This window comes from Oculina patagonica, chromosome 11 (genome assembly GCF_052425735.1).
Source record: "Oculina patagonica isolate OP01 chromosome 11, crgOcupat, whole genome shotgun sequence".
NCBI classification, from domain to species: domain Eukaryota; kingdom Metazoa; phylum Cnidaria; class Anthozoa; order Scleractinia; family Oculinidae; genus Oculina; species Oculina patagonica.
This window is the reverse complement of record NC_135768.1, coordinates 280,929-302,497: the sequence shown is the minus strand read 5'-3', so window position 1 is coordinate 302,497 and position 21,569 is coordinate 280,929. Positions and strand designations below refer to the sequence as shown.

Here is a 21,569-nt window from a genome sequence, read left to right as displayed (position 1 = left end):
TGAAAAACGTTGAAATGAAATGTTGTTGACAAACTCAAACACGCTTAAACAGAAACGATATTTGCTACTTCCCTGACATAGTCACGAGTGAAATTATTTAATTGAAGCTGTCGATTTCGAATGCATATGTTGCAAAAAAGCTTCTCCTTTTTTGTAAAGTAAGACAAAACACATTTGAGGATACATCGTTAGTATACCAAAACCTCTACAAACCGCTGCATAAATGCAAAAGACATTTTTAGGCTTGACAGCCATCAAGCACGAACAACATATAGCAAGGACAACACATTGATTATCCTGTTCCGTTTTGATGCGACTTCTTTTCAACAACTTCTCTCATCTTTTGATCTTAAAGTTACCGTAATTTTTCCGTAAGCAAAACTAGTCATGTTTGTATCCACGTTTTAAGTGCCTGTGAAAGGCGCGGATCTGCCCATATGAGATCAGCACACGTTTAGCTACGTTTCAGTTATAGCCGAAAGTAACGATCCCTAAGAGCAGCGACCTGCCGCCGAAAAAATTTTAAGCGATTTTTCGATAGAAAAATGCTCTTAGATCCGAAAGTTGTACGTGTCACCAACTTCGCATCTTTATCATAGATCTTTAATTCTGTAATTATAGGTTTTGGTAAAAGGCTGACCGCAGGCATCGAACCTAGCTATAGCGACAAGGAAAAAATCGTTACGTTCGATTCGCTAAGTTAGCTCGCTTTCAGAACCGATCGAAACTGGCCATCTTCATCATTTTTCAAGAAAAAAAAAATGATGGAACTTTAAAACATCCATTTCGTAGATAGGAACGTAGAGCAAGATACCATGCAAATTTTGAATGGATGAGTTATCGTGACTTCTAAACATTGCTCGATTCTTACAGAAGAATAAACTTACTAGTTCCGTCTTTGACATCTCTCAAGTAAAAAGAACAACAAAAACAAATTTTCGTGTGATTTTCTACATTTGTGGCTGATTTACTTCTCGTAGCTATCAATCCACAGAATTACTAAAATAAGTCAATATAAATATATACAAGGTACGTTTAGAGACCCTTTTGACTCTTACTGGCGTGCGTGTGTTTTTGGATATTGCGTATGCTACAATGTTCTAACCTTTACTTTCCCAAATACGTCCAAAATACAGAAAAAGATCTTCGTTCTTCGTGTGAAGCAAGCCAAGCCTCCTTGTTGTTTTCTTTTTACGCGGCGTCGAAGCCAAAGGTAAATTGGAATCCGGGTTACTTTAACATTTTCATGCTATCAGTGGATCGATGTTACACCCGACTCGAGACCAAAGCATGTGGCATACTGACAACTGTTACCGCTGACTTCAATGTTCGTTTGACGCGCAAGGATCTTTTTTTCCGCAGTCCAGTATACACACACAGGGGCAGTGTCAGGGAGATTTAGTGCTACTTGAAAAACCAATGAAGGTGTTGGTATTAATTGGAAATCCAGAAATAGTAAATAATAAAGATGGTAAATTTTAAGCTCGGTGAAAATAATAAAGAAATTGTTCAACATGACACGAGCGTGGGACAAAGAAAAATTCTGAGTCCCCGACGGGAATCGAACCCATGGCCTCCCAGATACCGGTTGGGCGCTCTAACCAACTGAGCTACGAGAGACTCGTTGAGAGCTAGGCCATTTTACTAGGTTGATATGTGACACGCGTCCTGCATACTGCTAGGATCAGCAATGTCGATTCCCGTCGGGGACTCAGAATTTTTCTTTGTCCCACGCTCGTGTCATGTTGAACAATTTCTTCATTATTTTCACCAAGCTTAAAATTTACCATCTTTATTATTTACTACAAACTTGATGATTTCGACATTGCTGATCCTAGCAGTATGCAGGACGCGTGTCACATATCAACCTAGTAAAATGGCCTAGCTCTCAACGAGTCTCTCGTAGCTCAGTTGGTTAGAGCGCCCAACCGGTATCTGGGAGGCCATGGGTTCGATTCCCCGTCGGGGACTCAGAATTTTTCTTTGTCCCACGCTCGTGTCATGTTGAACAATTTCTTCAATACAGAAATAGTTGCCAAGCCTTGCTAAAACGTAAAAAAAGTGGTGTGTTTATGGATGGATAGGAAGAAAGTGCCTTAAAACTTGAAAAAGTCGGGCCGTGGTTTTTAAGTTGACAGTGTTACTTGGAAGAGAACCACATAAAAACCATTAGGGTTTATTGACATCTTGGGGAATGAATTTATGCCTCCACTGCCCCTTTAATTTTGACAGGTAATACATCATTTAAACCAATACATCATTTTCTTATAACCCTGGCAACAGTCAGGTTCCGTTCCAAATACCTTTTTCTTTATGTTTCAAGAAAAGAAAAAATTCGTCCTTAGCAAGAGAAGTTTGGTTAATAATAATATCATCTTTTATTTAGACACGATAAATTTACAGCATAGCTTATGTGGTCGTGTTTAAGTTACCTAAGAAATAATCATAACAAAAATAACACTAAGACAAATACGAATACTAACTAAACTTATTTACAATATACAAGATATTTACAATATTTACATGCACTAGCCTATTTACAATTTTCTATTTACAATATCAAGATTTTTGATGGCCTTTAGTTCCTTATTGAAGGAAGATATGCTTTCTACTAATGGTTGTGATAATGCTTTCTAATAATGGTTGTGATAATGTCAGAGATGATAAATCTAAGAATGAACATAGCACAATTATTACCTATTTCGAAGCAAATTGTTCCTGATATGATGATATTGAGGCTGTCTGTCTGAAAATCTGCAAACCAAATAGCCACCTGATTCCCCACACCAATTTTTTACCGGTTTTAAACGTAAATTAAGATACTCGCTGACTTCCTCTCAAGTTAATTTACATCACAAGTTTTAACTTCAGTTAAATGTCTTGAATCTCTCTCACTTTTATCCATAATCCTGATTTTTTTTCCTTTTTTGTATTCTAATTGTATTTTTATGAAATTTTAGTTCAGGGAGTTGTCAATAAAGCTTGTATTGTATTGTACGATCATTGAGCATTCTCAACGTAAAATACAAGAAAACCGACAATATCACACAATCAACTTCGTTCCCAGGGCTTTTCCCTTAGGGAAAAGCCCTGGGAACGAAGTTGTCATACAATACGGGGCTCATAATCGGACAAGGTGTGTCTTTTGGAAAGAGCTTTGACTAACTTGGGCTTATATATATATTATTCGGATTTTAACGTCTCGATCTTTTGTTGTTGTTGATTTTTTTTTGGAAGGGGGGGGGGGCTGTTTTTTTTCGGAATTTTGTTTATTAGCGTTGATAGAAGGACTAAAGAAGCCTTACCGGCTGAATTAAAAAAATATCGATATCAGACAGTACGCCTAAGTCCTCTTATTTCGTTTTCTGCCAGTTTTGTTTAGTTTTGTTACAGTCACGGTCACGAGCCAAAATTGTATAACCAGCTTCTGTCACGGTCTATAAATGACAGTATCAGCCCTGACCGTATCAAATTCCTCAGATATCAGGTTAGGTCCTGTAGTCTGACTCTTATATCTGCCGGCAGTACTTCTCGTCGATAGATCAACCTCTACCAGTGTTTTATCAATGACTTTTAAAGGCTGTGGACTTAAAATACAAACTGGTGAGTACATTGTTTAGCTTTTGAGAGCGTCACAGCCGCGAAGAATGAACGTATCCACTCAGTGGTGTCGATGAAAGTTACTCTTAAGCCTGCATTTAGATCCAAAGATTTTCAAAGTCTTTTGTGAACGACCAGAATTACATTCAATCGGTAGAGAGCAAAATACGTTTGGCCACATCAAATATGGGAACGATATAAGGGACCGTGGATTTTATGGTGTTTGAGTGTGTATTAAATATTTAAACATCCTTTATTATTCATGACAAAAAAAATCGTCTAATAAATAAGCAAAATATACCGTAAGCATCGTTCGAAACTTCCACATCTATATAGTTTCTATCTGGAACATTAAAAGTAGGAACTTTGGCTCAGATTTTGGTACTTTTGATCGGTTTTGATCGAGTATTAAATTTCTCCTATCCCAATACATTCAGGAATACGATTGCATGCACAGTTGCGCAATTGTTTAACAATCGTTCTTTAGCATTTTTCCACGAATGATAACAGTTATTAAATAGAGGCAAGATGAAGTGTTTCCACGGCTATTTAACATTTGGTTTTAAAACGTTCATTGATCTCAAACCGTTTGGTCAATGAACATGACGAAAAGCAATCGGACCGTTGCGTGACAAGCAAGTCTTTGAGTGACGTAATCTGGCATGTAAATTGTGAAAGTGCTCGATCGAGATAACGTAAAAAAAAAATTGCTGGAAATATGAACGTCGACCAAGAGTATCGCGACGTCTCGTGACGTGTTGTTCACACAACCCGTGAACAGTCTTTGAGATCGCTGTTAACTTAAATTGAGTCACATGATTCGCTGTTATAATAACAGGAAATGCCTTGAAGGGGTAGCTTTGGAGGAGATCAAAATATGGCACGTAATGATTCAATTTAGCGCCCGGGACGCTAATTTAATTTTGGTAGTTCTAAGAAGGGCGCTTTTCAGAGAAAGGCTCGTATAAAGGACGAGGGGAGGGGGTGGGGGTGGCTTATTTCTTTTATTCAACATAAACAACGCTTATGGAGGCCTTAATTTAATACGGTATGTGTTAACAAGATAGGGGAACCGACGCGTTCACACAAGAAACCCGAATAAATTATAGAAGGCAGTACCGACAGCAAAATCATATCGACATAACTAATTTTTTGGCCAACAGCGCCAATGTGTTAAAATACTTTGTTGTTAACTTGAGGGTGGCGCGAATCTCCCAAGTCAGATCCTTTTCAGGAGACGCGTTTCGCTCATTCAAGTCGCGCCAAAACGTTACTGTGTTGTGGTCTAGAGTAAATGTGCTCTGTTGTTTTAACCATTTAAGAGACGCCTTTATCCACGGACAAAAAAACTGAAGGAAGAATAGAGCGGATTTCACTTGAGTGTCGAAAGTAATTCGTGTTTGCGTTGGTTTTGCATAACTACGTTTAGTGATTGGTTTAAAACCCTCGCGCCACTTTCTCAGCCAATCAGAAGTTAAAACAAACCCAATCATGACTCGCTCGCGCACGTTTTCCCGCGCTTCGTGCCAACTACATGTGTTTGCTTCGAGTTTTGATTGGTTTACTGGATTGTCTGTGTACTTTTGAGAGTGATAACTATGGTTTTGGTTTTACGACACTCAGTTGAAAATTGCTCTACTCCTACGTAATATAAGATTAAGAAAGAACATCACTGAATTCATTATTTCATTTTATACCGATGTGTTTTTTTTTCTTTTGTTTCAGTGAAAGGAGTGTAAGAAACTGAAATATCTGCACAAAAGCAAGAAACCGAAAACAGAAAAGTACACAGCAAAATTTCTGTGCTCTCTGCACTCTCTAGCTTCTTTAAAAATGTCGACCTCTGCAGATGAAGACAACATTCTGCTGATGACGTGTGAAACGGCCAAAACAATTGCCAAAACGTCGGAGGCAACCGTTTTCTGTCTTATTTTCCTTGGAATTGTTATTAACGCTACCGTCTGTGGAGTCATGCTGAAAAACAAGTGCGTGCTAAAGAACTTGTCGAACTTCTTCGTATTTCATCTGTCCGTGGTGGATTTGATATTCAGGTTATTAACCGTGGGACCGTTAATATATCTGAGCACAGTGTTCAGCACTGAGAAGTCAGCTATTCCATGCAAGCTGTATCATTTCTTCTCCTCTGCATGCAGCGCAGCGTTTTTTGTCACGCTTCTCGTCATTTCTGTTGATGTGTACCGTGACGCGGCATCGCCCTTGAAAGGTCTCATGTCACGTCGTACTCCATTTCTTATCGTTTTTGGTGTATGGTTATACGCTGCAGTCTGCTCGGGACCTCTCATGTACAGCGCACAGAGTGTCCTCTATACGGAGATTCCAGAAGTTAAGCCAAATGTGACAGACGAGTTCGCAAACTGCAGCGTTCCCAAGCTGTGCGACTTTTACAGGAATTGGAGCGGTCAGCTGTCGACAACCCTCTATTTTGTGCTGGCTTTCCTAGTACCTCTGGTCGTCATGGTGATTCTGTTTGTCTTGACGTACGTATATCTCAGGAGAGATTACAAAAGTGGCGCCATCAGTAAAGAGACGGCCAACACCAAAGGAAAAGTCACCCGGATGCTGAGTGCCCTCTCACTGGGTGTGGTCATTTGCTGGGGACCTACTGTTTTCGTTTCCATGCTTCGCTCCTATGACCGCCTAGCTGGCGTCTCTCCTGATATAGTTCTCATCCTTACCATTATTACAGAGCTAATGAAGTTCATGAACTCGCTCTTCAATCCACTGATTTTTGCTTGTTATATTCCAAACTTTAGGAAGGATTGGCCGTTTGGGCTGTGTAAAAACTGCAAGTGCTGCGGGCATACGAAGGAGATTGAGAACCCAACCATTCGACGCAGGCATATGATCCAATCGACAGAATTTCGTGACAGCCAGACTATGATGTGATCTAAACGTTACCAGAACAGGACAGCGTTACACATGGTCTGACTTGGGGTGTGTTGGAGTTTAGTAACGCAACATTTCTGTGTGACAACAACAAAGGCTGATTACCAGTCAGCATTGCAATGCATTTCTTCAGTTTGATTTTAAAAGGCCTGTCGAATTAAGTCATTTTTTAAAAGTATATAATTGCCTTTTAATGGGAGAAAACCTTGAAATAACAATTAACCAAGAAAGAAAAACATCACAGAAGTTATTATAAACTGAGAGGAAACAAGGGTAGCTTAGAATAAGGAATAGCCTTTTTATTAACAAACTTGAAAAATTAAGGCTCATATTTTCAAGACATAGTAATACCATCCTTCTCATACAGTCGAACATCTTTAACGCGGACACCAAAGGGACGGGAAAAGCGTCCGTGTTACGGAGGTGTCTGTATTACAGAGGTAGAGTTTGGATGAATTTTGGTCTCATAAGGTGGATTTCCACTGACGCGTAATTTTTTACGTGCGTTTACGTGCGTGAAAAACTTTTGAGACAAACGTGTACGCAACCGCCGTTCATACATTGTCTCTAATTTTTTTTCACGCACGTAAACGCACGTAAAAAATTACGCGTCTGTGGAAATCCAGCATTACGGACCAAGTGATCTGTCCGTAGTAGGGAGGTGTCAAAACCCGAGGGGGGCGTAAAGATGGTGGCAAACGCGGACACATTATTGCAGACACAAATGTTTTCCTGTTTGCCCGCGCGCGCAACATTTTTTGCGAACACAAAATTTGTGTCTAAGACACAAAATATCTTCCTGACTTCTTTCAGAAACATTTTGTGTCCGCAAAGAATGTTTTCCCGTTTGCTCGCCCAAGAAAAATCACGAGCAACAATATTAATGTTTTCGCCAAACGAGGACACATTCGTAGTGCAGACAATTATCAATTCCTATATAACCAAAGTTGTTTTTAAATGGTTTAACAGGTTGGGTAATAAATTAAACTTTAAATACTCAATTAAAACACAGGACAAGTACTACAGGAATGCTGGACTGGTACCACTGGTGTCACAATAATAGAGAGAGATATGGCGTTAAACGGCAAACGGCAAACGCAAACTTGCCTTTTATTTTGTTACCTTTTTGGAAAAATCCCACATTCACAACAAATACAAAACTACTTATTTCTGGGTACGAACGCCAAACGGCAGAAGTTGAATTTTTGCCGTTCGCGGGAAAAATAAATGTCATGCTTTTAAGCATGACGTTTATTAACATTAAGAGATGTAACTTTTTCCAGAGTGTGGTAAATTGTGGTAAAACGAAAAAAGAATAAAACCCTCAATTGAGAAAAAATTACCGGTACTGGAAATGAAAGAGAAAAACATCACACTACAGTCGATTTACATGTGGCTACTTAGTGGTTTTCACACATTTTTAATACCTTTCTCTTCTAATCTGGCCTTCCACTCTATCAAACCTTCTTTCTTCTACAACGTCTATTTCCAACTACATGGTCGGCACCGGCTCTCCCGCCCCAAATCCCCTCATTCAATGCTCCAATTACTCCGACTCTTACTGTTTTTCTTATAGGATCAGACCACAAGACAAGAAACATCATGAACTGTAGTAATACACCTGAAACGACGAGGGCTTTTACAATAATAACAACCCATGGGACTTCCAATGATCAATGATCAATGATAATCAATTTATATAGCGCATTTTTCATATGTAATGTTCAAATGCGCTGTACATATACTGTAATTCACTACACAAAGGCCAGACCACAACACATAGCCTGTGTGGCCGGCGTTCAAAGGGGAAGGAGAAGGGGAGTTCGAGCGCGAAGCGCGAGGTGCGAGGAGAGAGCGCGAAGCGCGATCGGGGAAGGGGGGACCTCACGCTCGAACTCCCCTTCTCCTTCCCCTTTGAACGCCGGCCACGCAGGCTACACAACACCGGGAACTTCGTACCCTACTCTTTGCAAATAGTGTGTGGGTTCTTTAACGTCCCCTGTTATAATACTGAAGATACAGGAGACGGGACCTACGGTTTATCGTCCTTTCCAATAACATATCAAAAAGAAATTACATTTAGCACTTTGGCAAGATGTCGCTGGCCTGGAAATCACAAACAAAAAAACAATGGAACTGGGATTTGGGAAAACAAAAGGCTGGAAAATGGGATTTATACCCCCTCCCCTTTCAGAACCCTCTTAATTTTCAAGCAAAAAAACAGGCAAAATTTAAGAGTAAGGATCACCTTATACCAGTGCTTGCACGAGAGGCATTCCGCAAAGCAACAGTTATTTTGCCCCTGTATATGATTTATAAAAGAAGAATTTAATCAACAATTGACTGGAGTTTTCAAATAAGCCAGAGGTAATCACAGAAAGTTACTGATAAATATGGTGCGGCATGTCTAAGCTTTTTTCTGTAGCAGGTGTAGAACCTCCCCCCCCCTCCCACCACTTCAATCCATACCCCCCCCTTAATTTCCCATAAATACATCCAAAAGCTATTTCTCCGAGTGACTTTCAACGTTGGATATTATCAATTCAGAAGTTTGGCCGAAGGGATTCCAAGACACTACGCGGACGGCGACTCCGGTCTTTCCCCTTCAAGGGGAGTTGTGAGAGGCCCCCTACCCCGAAAAAAAAAAAAAGGGGGGCCAAAACGATAAAGAAATCGCCAGAATTTGCTAAACCAGCGCTTTATTGTGACAAACCACGTAAATCCTTACTAAGAAACAATGCTGTTTATATCGAATAGTAACTCTGGAAACCTTTTAAATTCTTCTCATTTGCAGATTTCTAAGAAATGAACTCAGAAAGCGGTAGATAGATTTCGCGGGGGAGGGGGGAGCAAGCCAAATTTGAGAGAGATTTTTGAATGAATGACTCGAAAGAAACTAAGACATCAAATAATTTCACATAATATTTTATTACTCAATTTCAAAAGCCACAGTTGGCAGAACGATCACGTGTCTAGTACTCGTCTCCTTCCTCCTCCTCTCCCTCAGCTTCAACAGAATCCACGCCAACTTCCTCGTAATCCTTCTCCAGTGCAGCTAAATCTTCACGAGCCTCGGAGAACTCTCCTTCCTCCATACCCTCACCCACATACCAGTGGACAAACGCACGCTTGGCGTACATCAGATCAAACTTGTGATCTAGACGAGCCCAGGCCTCAGCGATAGCTGTGGTGTTACTTAACATACATACAGCACGCTGAACCTTGGCCAGGTCACCGCCAGGAACAACTGTGGGAGGCTGGTAGTTGATGCCAACCTGAAAAATACAATATTTCTATCAGTTTTCTTTGCTTACAGTTGAAAATGATAAAGAACACATTAGTTGAAACAATAGGTAAAGCAGTTTTAATCAAACATGTAGTCTGTTTCTCCAAATTAAATTGAAGACGATTTTGAGGCGCAGTATGTGTGAAATAAAGATACAAACCTTGAATCCAGTTGGGCACCAGTCCACAAACTGAATAGTTCTCTTGGTCTTGATTGTCGCAATAGCTGCATTCACATCCTTTGGTACTACGTCACCACGGTACAGCAGACAACAAGCCATGTATTTGCCGTGACGGGGGTCACATTTTACCATCTGATTGGCTGGCTCAAAGCAAGCATTGGTGATTTCAGCAACAGTCAACTGCTCGTGGTAGGCTTTCTCGGCAGAGATAACAGGAGCATAAGTGGCCAGAGGGAAGTGAATACGTGGGTATGGCACCAAGTTTGTCTACAACAGTGAAATGTTAAACGTTAGCTTTACCCCTGAATTTTTTACATGTTGGAATACCTAATCAAGTAAAGCAATGGATTTACCCGAAAAAAAAAACACTACGTAGCACATAGATACCTGAAACTCAGTCAAGTCAACATTCAGAGCACCATCAAAACGAAGTGAGGCAGTGATGGAGGACACAATCTGGCCAATCAGTCTGTTCAGGTTGGTGTAAGTAGGCCTCTCAATGTCCAAGTTGCGACGGCAGATGTCATAAATGGCCTCATTGTCCACCATGAAGGCACAGTCAGAGTGTTCCAAAGTGGTGTGAGTGGTCAGAATGGAGTTGTAAGGCTCGACAACAGCTGTTGCAATCTGTGGTGCTGGGTAGATGGAAAATTCCAGCTTGGATTTCTTGCCATAATCAACAGACAAACGTTCCATCAGCAGAGAGGTGAAGCCAGAGCCAGTACCACCACCAAAGGAATGGAAGATAAGGAAACCTTGCAAGCCAGTGCACTGGTCAGCCTGACAAGAAAGACAAAAAAAGATAAAATAAAACATGAATTACTGATCAGACATAGAAGTTTAGATAAGATAAGATAAAATTTTATTGCACACTCTTAAAAAGGTTTTTCGTACAATACAACAACTTCATTCTTAGGGTGAAGACCAGAGTGAAAGATACCTTCACTCACAATGTTTTATGTAACTTACCAATTTTCTGATCCTGTCAAGAACCATATCAATCATTTCCTTGCCAACTGTGTAGTGCCCACGAGCGTAGTTGTTAGCGGCATCTTCTTTGCCAGTAATCAACTGTTCAGGGTGAAACAGCTGTCTGTAGGTACCAGTACGAACCTCATCTGTAACATAAAATGTTTCATCATTTTTGCGAGAATAGATGGGTGAAAAATTAGCTCGTCTTGCTTTAGGTTTTATTCAAGAATGGTTCGTTATACGTCAAATTCCAAAAGTAAGCCCTAAGCTTAAAAAGTCGACGCTTTCTTGGACGGCCTTAGCGGTGCCGGAAAACGGTGCAAGTCTGTGTCAATCAAACCGTTGCTAAGAAAGACGTCACCCAAGGTTCTGTTTTTCTCAGAAAGATTAAAATATCAATGGCTGCATGCGTATGAAATATGAATAGTGGCGGTTTTTGCGTTTGTGTTTCACGCCGCTGAGATGTTTTTGCAAGTTCTGCCAGATTTCCCACCTGATGTTTCACGTCACTGAGAATGTTTTGGCGGTGTGGAATAGCAAGCGAAAAATTTGTCACGGTTGACATTTTAAAATCAAAAAATGGTAAATCATTTCAGAATCAATGGAGTTATCTTAATTAGTATAATTCACAAGCGTAACTTTTGCCAGACTGGTCACCGTTATCACTGTTTGTTGTTTTGATGTCCAGCAAACTTCAAAGGAGCAAACAAATGCAAATAGCTATTGTTTTGTACATGGTCAAGACCAAAAAAAGCGAACTAAACAAAGAACTTTGTCAAGCTATTCACTACGCCCTTAGCAACCATTCGATAGCTACTGCGCACACTCGGTTGCCCGGCACGTGCTAACGAGCCTTGGAGGGCAATTTGCATTTTAATGTTAAAAACACAAAAGAATAACAAGTAGGCTGCAAAAGGTCTATAATCTCTATTGTTCATGTCTTCCATTTACGCTTCGTATGATCTTCGTATGATCTGTTCAAACGTTGCTAAGGTGAAATGTTTGTTCAAAACATCTATCAAGTGTACTGGTGCGTCAAACTTGACATAGAACATTGCGACCAAAAAAGTAAACCAGAAACTAAAGTGCCTCCACCATGTCCAGGAGAAATTACAACAAAGGTTTTAATCATGAAAAGCTTAAAATTTCCCAATTATTTATAGCGTACATGGCGCCACTGGACGCGGGCGTACTCATAAAATTCCATATCCTATGTCGCAGATTTTGCGTAATTTCTACAATCTTGGTTAAAAAATTCTGACTTACATCCAATGAAAAGTATTTATTACGATCTTTCAATGTTTAAGAACGAACAGAAAACAACTCAAATGAAACTTTTAAGAAGTCTTTTACAACTTACCGACGACAGTTGGTTCCAAATCAACGAACACGGCGCGAGGAACGTGTTTTCCCGCTCCAGTCTCACTGAAAAATGTGTTGAAGGAATCGTCTCCTCCGCCGATAGTTTTGTCGCTCGGCATTTGGCCATCAGGCTGAATTCCATGCTCCAAGCAGTACAACTCCCAACAAGCGTTTCCAATCTGAACTCCGGCTTGGCCAACGTGGATAGAGATACATTCACGCTACAAGTCAAAGAGAACATTTGCGTTAATTTTGAAGTTGTAGTTATTCTAGAACACTGAAAACTTCTTAAATGCAAAAGCGTAAATAATGAAATGAAGTACAGAAAATCGAAGCTTCACAAATAAAGCAATTTCCAATCAGGCATTATTGGGAAATAGAGCTTGAAAAAACGATATTTCATTATCTTGACATGTGTAATATTTACATCTGAATTCTGCTTACCATTTTGATGTAGGATGAATAAGGGAATTTAAATTAAATTTGTGGCTACTTGTGCTTGAACTTTCTACGGAAAGGCGACGCTTTCGAACGAAGTCCAGAACGTTATAAGGAGGGCAGGCTTTTGCGCGCAGTTTATTACTTGATTTTCCTGGCAACCACATGTTGTTGTCATGGTATCATCACGTATATCACAGATTTTGACCAATCCAAAAGCGTCAATATAACACTTAACACTTATTCCCCTGAGCCCCAGTGCCCTTGTTCGACCTTTCCACTAACCTGCGATCAGGCGTTCTTTTTTTCGCGGCGGGAGGAAAGAGAAACCTCCCGACGCAAAAAAATAGAACGCCTGGTCGCAGGTTACCTTTCCAAGCCATTTTGTGTTAGAAACCGCTTTGAAAAGGTGATATTAGCTTCGCATGTAAATTTTTAGATAGGCGGAAAAAAGAAAAACCGAGATAAATTAAAATCAGAAACGGGATCACGACACCCTCTTCCCCACATGTAAATTGCCCAGTTGAAATCATGTGATGCTCTCGAGAGAATTCAACGTGTTTTTTTTTTTAAATTTAAAAATTAATTGTCAAGGGTTACATCACATGGTCTGAAATGGGACAACAAACAAACATAGGTGAAAAGGTCTGCAGTCAGGCGAAACAGAATAGATTTGACATTAACTGTTATTGTTTTGAGCGACGTTTCGTTGCTCATATTTCATTTTTTGCTTGGTGCGTGTCAGTCTTGTTTGTTCTTTTCTAGTATTGATTTTGTATTTATTGCGATGCACCAGATGCAAGGATAGGGTAAACCATAAACTTTTCAAATAAACTGTGTAGCGTGACGCAAGTTTCAAAAATCTATTGACCTCGAGCCCTGCTTTGATTCTTTGGCGATAATAATGATGGTATTACAACTGGGGTTTATCAGGTAATGCCCAACCCCATATTACACCTGCAGGCTATCTTTGATTACTCCGTTTTTACTGTCTGTGGATGTAGTTGGAGATTCAAGCATCGCAAAGACTTCCGAGAACATTTCATTTTTCCCCGTCGACACAGTTACATTGCGTCCAGAACGCTACCTCGCCTGTCTGAAGAACAGGTAGACTGCGCGCTCGCTTTCGCGCTTCTGAGAGCTCGACTTGTATAAAGCAAGTCTAGCAGAACAGGCTAAACGCTACCATTCTCGTTTGTGCCGTTTAAGGCAGCGCCGGCTCAGAGGAACTGGCACTAGTGACATTAATGACCGGGACCGGGACTACTTGAAGAACTTACCCTCGAGCATGGTTTCTTCTTCACAGAGCGCTACACTACGAACAAGATAGAACAGCGATCGGCTTTGAAGAAACCAACTGCTTCCTGGGTACGTAAACCCTTAACCTTATGACTGAACTGAAGGTTTATCACGGCAAACTTTAATTTGCATTTGCACAATGGTACGCCTCTAAATTTAAAGGGGAGGGAACAAGCCGAATTTAAGAGAGATTGAATTAATTTTTAAGAAAAACTTGAAGACAAGAACATCAAATAATTTTAGAATACAGTTCTTTATTGCTTAGTTTCGAAAGCCACAGTTTTGCTGACAAGATGGCAGAACGATCACGTGACTAATACTCGTCTCCTTCTTCCTCCTCTCCCTCAGCTTCAACAGAATCCACACCAACTTCCTCGTAATCCTTCTCCAGTGCAGCCAAATCTTCACGAGCCTCAGAGAACTCTCCTTCCTCCATACCCTCACCCACATACCAGTGGACAAACGCACGCTTGGCGTACATCAGATCAAACTTGTGATCCAGACGGGCCCAGGCCTCAGCAATAGCTGTGGTGTTACTCAACATACACACAGCGCGCTGAACCTTGGCCAGGTCACCACCAGGAACAACTGTGGGAGGCTGGTAGTTGATGCCAACCTAAAAAATACAATTTAATTAATGAATCAATTACTTATCAGTTTTCTTTGCTCACTACAGTTGAAAGATAAAGGAGGTAACAGTCAAAACAAAAGCAAAACAGCTTTATCCATGCAGTTTTTTTTTTTTTTCTAGCAAGAAGCATTTGGGGGCCAGCCGTTTGTGAAAGAAATGTTTTAAATATAAATTACAAACCTTGAATCCAGTTGGGCACCAGTCCACAAACTGAATAGTTCTCTTGGTCTTGATTGTTGCAATGGCTGCATTCACATCCTTTGGTACTACATCACCACGGTACAGCAGACAGCAAGCCATGTATTTGCCGTGACGGGGGTCACATTTCACCATCTGATTGGCTGGCTCAAAGCAAGCATTGGTGATTTCTGCTACACTCAACTGCTCATGGTAGGCTTTCTCAGCAGAGATAACAGGAGCATAGGTGGCCAGAGGGAAGTGAATACGTGGGTACGGCACCAAGTTGGTCTACGGCAATAAAAGGTCAAAAGTTAGCCTAACCTGCAAATCATGCAGGTGGGAGTGATAAAAGCAAACCGTAAAATTCCGCTTATAAGCCCCCCTGGTTATAAGCCCATCTACCTGGAAACAAAAAAATACATCCGGTAATAAGAACCCCCACCCCCGGATATAAGCCCCCCATCTGCCGGATAACAGTACTGAACTGTCAGAACAGGGCTAAATGTTGTTAATTATGACTTTTTATTTTAAAAACGTATTTCGATCAACACTGCCATGGCTCGTTTTGAAACATTTTTTTATTCCGCTTGTAAGCCCCTCTGTTTATAAGCCCACCCAAAACCCCTTACGAAGTTGTATAAGCCCAGGACTTATAACAGGAATTTTATGGCATTTTTTACACTCCCACCAAAGATTGTCTTGTGCAGCTCTGCATAATCATATCAGGCTGCAAACATACAATAGAACCCCGGTAACTCCAACACCCTGCTAACTCGAACTCCCTTTTCCTAATCAAACACGGATAACTCAAACCCCAGCCAATTTGAACTAAAATTTGTTTCCCTTGATCAAATTTGGGTCAAATTTACCCCGATAACTCGAATTCCTTCCTTGCAACTCGCCACCATTGCCAATTGATTTGAGCAATGAACAGATCACGTATTTCATTTTTGACAGCCATTTTCCACTCTTATCATAAGAATGTACATGTATGATCGTGTTAGAGTTTCTGACCAGATAAGCTCAATTTGCACTGTACTGTATACTGAAGTGCTAAAAAATTAGTAAACTATCAATTATTTAAACTTGGCAAATTAAATATTCAATCGACCTGGATAACTCAAATCACACTAACTTAAACTGTTTTTCATTTCCCTTCGAAGTTTGAGTTACTGGGGTTTTACTGTAACTGATAAGACTGCTTTACCAGTAATTCTGCATCTAACTGGTTATACCACTGTACCAATCAATTACATGTTCTTAAAATCATCATAACTGATACCTACCTGAAACTCAGTCAAGTCAACATTCAGAGCACCGTCAAAACGGAGTGAGGCAGTGATGGAGGACACAATCTGACCAATCAGTCTGTTCAGGTTGGTATAAGTGGGCCTCTCAATGTCCAAGTTGCGACGGCAGATGTCATAAATGGCCTCATTGTCCACCATGAAGGCACAGTCAGAGTGTTCCAAGGTTGTATGAGTGGTCAGAATGGAGTTGTAGGGCTCGACAACAGCTGTTGCAATCTGCGGGGCAGGGTAGATGGCAAATTCCAGCTTGGATTTCTTGCCATAATCAACAGACAAACGTTCCATCAGCAGAGAGGTGAAGCCAGAGCCAGTACCACCACCAAAGGAATGGAAAATGAGAAAACCTTGCAAGCCAGTGCACTGGTCAGCCTGACAAGAAAGACAATACATAACATATATTACTGATCAGACATAGAGGTATCCATTACTTCATTCTCAGCATGCATTCACACTTGGGTGCCTGGGCAAGGTGCCTAAGCACAATTCTTCCTGGGCACTTACTAACTTACTGCCCTGTACACCATCAGTGCTAAGGGCTGCGACAAAAGTTTCTCCACTCATGTCTGTCACGTGCTTTCCTCTCGATGTCTCCCCCAATGTGAACATAATATATATTTCTTCAAGTACCCACACCATAACTTGTACAATGTCCATGCCTGAGTACAAGGTTGACTCAGACCTTGTACTGGGGCACTTAAGGATACTTGGTACTTTGGTTTTCTGTGTCTGAACATGGTGAAACAGGGCTCAAGATAACAGTAGCAAACTGGCCAAAGACTACTAAAATTTAGGTTTTGGCTACCAGGTTTAGCATTCCTAGTAGCCACTATGGCTAGAGATAAACTCAGAAACGTCAACAGTTCTTGATAGAAATCAATATGTCTGACTAGTGAAAAATTACTTTTGGCTAGTAAAATCTGACATGTCACTAGCCAATAAACCAGTGAGTTTAAAAGTTAGTCGCTAGCCCTGAATGATGCTTCTTTTTCCTGGTGGTCAGGTACCAGTGCTCAGGCACCAAATGTGAACACAGCCTCAAGGTGAAGACCACAGTGAGACAGAACCCCATAATACAACTTACCAATTTTCTGATCCTGTCAAGAACAAGATCAATCAGTTCTTTTCCAACTGTGTAGTGCCCACGAGCATAGTTGTTAGCGGCATCTTCTTTGCCAGTAATCAGCTGTTCAGGGTGAAAGAGCTGTCTGTAGGTACCAGTACGCACCTCATCTGTAACATAAAAAGTGTTGTTAGAATTGCAGGTCTCATAGGGGGGGGAAAAGGGAAGGGGGAGGGGATAACAGGAATTATTGCATCTTTTTAAATACCTGAAAAATAAATTTAAACTGAATAGCGCATACGGCAAACATTGTCAAGGTCTTCACTTCCTCTCTGTTGACTATCTCTTTTACCCAAGATTTGCTTGATCTGTTTACAGAGGTTGCTAAGGAACAGACCATTTGGTTTGGAGAGGGCATGTGAGCATTCACCAAAAAATTAAAACTGGGGTAAAAGGAAAAAATATTAAACAAGTGCACTACTCATGTGTCTGGAAAATATATTGTAGAACAACCCATCAACAGATGTCTCTTCGAGATCGAGAGAACAATATTACCGGGTAATCCTGGGGTCATTTAACAATATAAATTCCCAGCTTTGAGTCAAGGGAGTAGTCATTATTTATGGGGAGGGGGGGGTGAATAAGAAGGGGGGGTAAAGTTTGGTTGCCTGTAAATGGAGGGCAAAAAAGTTTTCGTATCACTGATGTGGGGGTCAAAAAGTTTGGTTGACAACCACCTGATGTCTTTTTCTAGTAATGCAAAGGGAAACTTCTCTGTAAATAAAACTCTGGCCAAGGTATAAACACATTGACAAATGACCCCTCCCCATAAATAATGACCACTCCCCAAAATCTCAACAAATATGTGAATCATGAAGCTCGGCAATAGCACGGACAATGACTGGAATGAAACACGCTTTGACAACGGAGCGAAATGGACAAATACGTGTACAGACTGTACATTTTCATGTAGTCTCGAAATGCTTATCGATTTTGACTTGAAATTAAATGTCCATGTACGAATAAGTATTCATAAAATTGTTTTGATGCTTATGAACGACAAAACAGACTAAAAATAAAACATTCAAGGTGTCTTGATTGACATACCGACGACGGTTGGTTCCAAGTCGACAAAGACAGCACGAGGAACGTGTTTTCCCGCTCCAGTCTCGCTGAAGAATGTGTTGAAGGAATCGTCTCCTCCGCCGATAGTTTTGTCGCTCGGCATTTGGCCATCAGGCTGAATTCCATGCTCCAAGCAATACAACTCCCAACAAGCGTTGCCGATCTGAACTCCGGCTTGGCCAACGTGGACAGAAATACACTCACGCTATAAATAACACCAAAGACAACATTGCATTAATTTGCTCTTTGTAATTATTCTAGAACATTGATAATCATATGCAATGAATTTAAACTGCTGAATTACGTAAATACAAAAGAGAAAAGTCTAAAACTAAGCAGAGAACTTTTAAATCAATTTAATGAACGCGTGCCAAGCGGATTATTGCGAAATACAGTTCGGTTAGTAACCTTTGTTCTTTACATTTTTAACTCAGAAAATTTCGAGTTCTTGTACCACACTAAGAGCCGCTTTAGACGAATATTTCTGCTTACCATTTTGAAGCAGGATTACAAAAGGAACAGTCAAATTAGTGGTGCTTTGTTCTTCTTTCGAAAGGGCGACGAACTTTCGCTGGAAGACAAAAACCGTTGATATGCAAGGTGTGATTTGTGCGCGCACTTTATATTACAACTGCATTGTTCCTAAAATGACGTCATGAAATTTGTCCAATCAAAGAGTTCCACTTGCCGTCTCAAGGGAGGCATGCTCTGTTTCGCAATTCCCGTAGGGGAGGGACAGTCAATTTGGCAATGAATATAAAATTGAAAACGTGTGTCTGTTTCTATGGAGTTTTATAAACACGAGTGTTCATTTAAAATAATGTACTGGAGGTCTTTTTTTACAGCTTGGACCATGGGGGAGGCGAAGGAGAGTTGTACTCACAAAATTATTTAAGGAATAAAGTGATAAGTGCTTAAAATAGGGATAAGGAATAACAACTTAATTTTCGGGATAATGAAAATCAAAATAATAGGGATGACAGCTTTTGTAATTTTAGGGATATGGAATAACTGACCTCAAAATTATTGGGATATGGGAAAACGTAACCCCCTCTCCCCTCCCCCTAACAGGGCGTCACTACCAAAAGAAACGAGACGTGTGGAACCTGGTGGGGGAGGGCGGGGAGCACCACTACCCCGCTAGACTTTCTCAAAGTCCTTCGACGCGCGGTTTAGGTATGTCACGTACGAAGGACTTTTCCAACTTGCAGCGCGCCAATTTTACCGACCCAAAAACGGGTCGGTGAATAAATTATAACCTCGGCCAATCAGAGTCGAGATCTCAAAGAAAGTGTCATTCAAATGTAAATCGATGCTTCTTGACGCGTCATTTCTTGTCACGTCGAGGTCACATCATGCGAACAGCGAAGGAAGCGTTGAAAATTGCTCAACAGGTCACGGGAAACGATGAGTTAAAAGAATATCAACAACAGGCCATAGAAGCGTATCTCTGCGGAAAAAATGTTTTCGTTTCTGTGCCCACGAAAGCGAGCAAAAGCTTAACGTTTGAATTGGCACCGTTTGCACTCGACTACATGCGAAATGGAGGCGACACGACGATAGTCCTTGTTGTTGTCCCTTTAGTATCGCTCATGAAAGAACAAGTTTACTCTTTGCAAAACCGTGGGATTGGGGCCTCATATGTTGGAGACGACTGCAGCGACGAACAGTTAAAGGACATAATTGATTTGAAGTTCAGAATTATTTTTGGAGGTCCAGAAGCACTTCACAACATTTACCATCACATATTTCGCCGATTAAAAGTGTTTTCAATCTATGTTTAGGAAGCGATTTATTGTGTATTCAAGTAATGTTCAGCTATCGTTTCATGACCAGCCTTCAACGAATTCAACGTTTACTTTCTTCTGCTTTCTTCACGATCTTCTCGTTTTTGTCGGCACAGTTTCTACAAATAATATTTGTAGTCAGTTAATTCAGGTTCTAAGAATTGCCGTCCGGCGAGGATTTCCAGGTGTAAGCAAACCTTGTTTTTTTCCCCTGGGCCGATCAATCTTCGTCTGTAATCGTTTTTTACGACTTCCTTAGCGCAAAGAATACAAATTTGCTCTTTCGAGCAATGAGAAACCGAAATTCGCGTGATCGTTTAGGTCGGAGTTGACCCCGCGCAAACAAGAATTATTGAAACTTGACTCCTGCTAGAAAAGTCACGCGCTCGCAGAAACACCGCCCCCTGATAATTGATACCTCTTGCTTTCGGCGGGAAACTTGATTCAAAATCCTTCAAGCGGGACAAGTCGCCCTCTCGCGACTTCGTCACTCGCGGTCGTCGCTTCGCGACGCTTTTCGGCTCGCTTCGCTCGCCAATAGAGGGCGACTTGGTGCAAGTCTACTACCCCGCCTTCTCGTCCCTTTGTGGAATGTTTGATGTTTTTTCAGCCGTTCTCTTGAAGTCGGCTTGTCAGTCGTGCCGTGACGTTGAGGGGCATAGATAGCGGCTTTCAAACACTTAACCGGTTTATCACTCAAATGATTGTTGTTTTAGCTCCGAAACTTCTTAGTCTAATGGATCAGCCGTGTATGCTTTGTTAGCTTTGCCAACGATTAAATTAATTTCGCAGGTGACATTTGGTTGATTCCTGCTCTTATCGCTAACTTTGTGGCATTTCAGCGGCTTTCATCGATTACCTCTTGTTATGTTATTTTTCCGTGATGGAGCGGCTACTCCTTTATGTAAACTCGACAAAGTGTCGCCCCTTTAGAATATATGTTCCTGTGAGGAAACGACCATCCCAAAACTTCATCTTCTGCTGTCATTGATCTTCCGCTTCGTGCTTCGTACCTATTTCTTTAAGTACAATCAGAAGAGATATTTACGGCTAAAAATATGGTGTTTTCCGATAAGTGAAACCAGACGTAAGCGATACGACTAGCATCTCCGTGTCTTTTATGTGGGAATTATCCCCCCCCCCCCCCACCCCTCACCCGCCTAGGTTACATGACTCATCTGCAGAATCAGGTCGAATCACTGAAAATAGCGTGATCTAGGGTGTGACTCAACCATTTTCAGTTCCTGCCTGGTGAAGAACGTGTGACAAGATTGTAGCTTTTTTCAACCAAAAGTTTACTTTTGCGGGCAGAATTCCTTTCACCGAAAGGTTATCATTCGTTTACACTTTCCTCGCATTTATGTACTTTTAATAGCAAGCAAAGGCTTTCTCATAATAACAATCGAGATACCTGATCTGCTGTACCGGAAA

At 40.9% G+C, this 21,569-nt stretch overlaps 3 protein-coding genes and 1 pseudogene across 4 annotated transcripts; 2 read left to right on the top strand and 2 right to left on the bottom strand.

Annotated features, from left to right (window-relative positions):
- Positions 1 to 3,592: 3,592 nt before the first annotated feature.
- Positions 3,593 to 7,036, top strand: LOC144629853 (neuropeptide FF receptor 2-like). The gene is made up of 2 exons (XM_078488077.1): positions 3,593 to 3,603; positions 5,326 to 7,036. The coding sequence occupies exon 2, from the start codon at positions 5,434 to 5,436 to the stop codon at positions 6,505 to 6,507; it is 1,074 nt and encodes a 357-aa protein (XP_078344203.1). The 5' UTR covers positions 3,593 to 3,603; positions 5,326 to 5,433; the 3' UTR covers positions 6,508 to 7,036.
- A 2,409-nt stretch (positions 7,037 to 9,445) lies between these two features.
- Positions 9,446 to 12,524, bottom strand: LOC144630972 (tubulin alpha-1D chain-like; annotated as a pseudogene). Its single transcript, XR_013566651.1, has 5 exons — positions 12,307 to 12,524; positions 10,944 to 11,092; positions 10,362 to 10,754; positions 9,954 to 10,241; positions 9,446 to 9,782 (listed from the first exon to the last, which is right to left on the bottom strand). The product of XR_013566651.1 is annotated as a tubulin alpha-1D chain-like (transcript).
- A 1,755-nt stretch (positions 12,525 to 14,279) lies between these two features.
- On the bottom strand, positions 14,280 to 18,979 carry LOC144630971 (tubulin alpha-1D chain). Its single transcript, XM_078489324.1, has 6 exons — positions 18,844 to 18,979; positions 18,334 to 18,556; positions 17,248 to 17,396; positions 16,143 to 16,535; positions 14,857 to 15,144; positions 14,280 to 14,661 (listed from the first exon to the last, which is right to left on the bottom strand). The coding sequence occupies exons 1-6, from the start codon at positions 18,844 to 18,846 to the stop codon at positions 14,359 to 14,361; spliced, it is 1,359 nt and encodes a 452-aa protein (XP_078345450.1). The 5' UTR covers positions 18,847 to 18,979; the 3' UTR covers positions 14,280 to 14,358.
- Positions 18,980 to 19,706: 727 nt separating this feature from the next.
- On the top strand, positions 19,707 to 20,135 carry LOC144630948 (putative ATP-dependent DNA helicase RecS). The gene has a single exon (XM_078489303.1). It carries the CDS (start codon positions 19,707 to 19,709, stop codon positions 20,133 to 20,135), a length of 429 nt encoding a protein of 142 aa, XP_078345429.1.
- Positions 20,136 to 21,569: the final 1,434 nt, after the last annotated feature.

Excerpts from the sequence above, each read along its gene's own strand:
- LOC144630971 (XM_078489324.1), bottom strand. Across the intron at positions 17,397-18,333 it reads CTTGGAACCAACCGTCGTCG|ATGAGGTGCGTACTGGTACC; the intron begins GTATGTCAATCA and ends TTTATGTTACAG. Across the intron at positions 15,145-16,142 it reads TTGACTTGACTGAGTTTCAG|ACCAACTTGGTGCCGTACCC; the intron begins GTAGGTATCAGT and ends TTATTGCCGTAG.
- LOC144630948 (XM_078489303.1), top strand. The coding sequence starts at position 19,707 with ATGCGAACAGCGAAGGAAGCGTTGAAAATTGCTCAACAGGTCACGGGA.
- LOC144629853 (XM_078488077.1), top strand. The coding sequence starts at position 5,434 with ATGTCGACCTCTGCAGATGAAGACAACATTCTGCTGATGACGTGTGAA.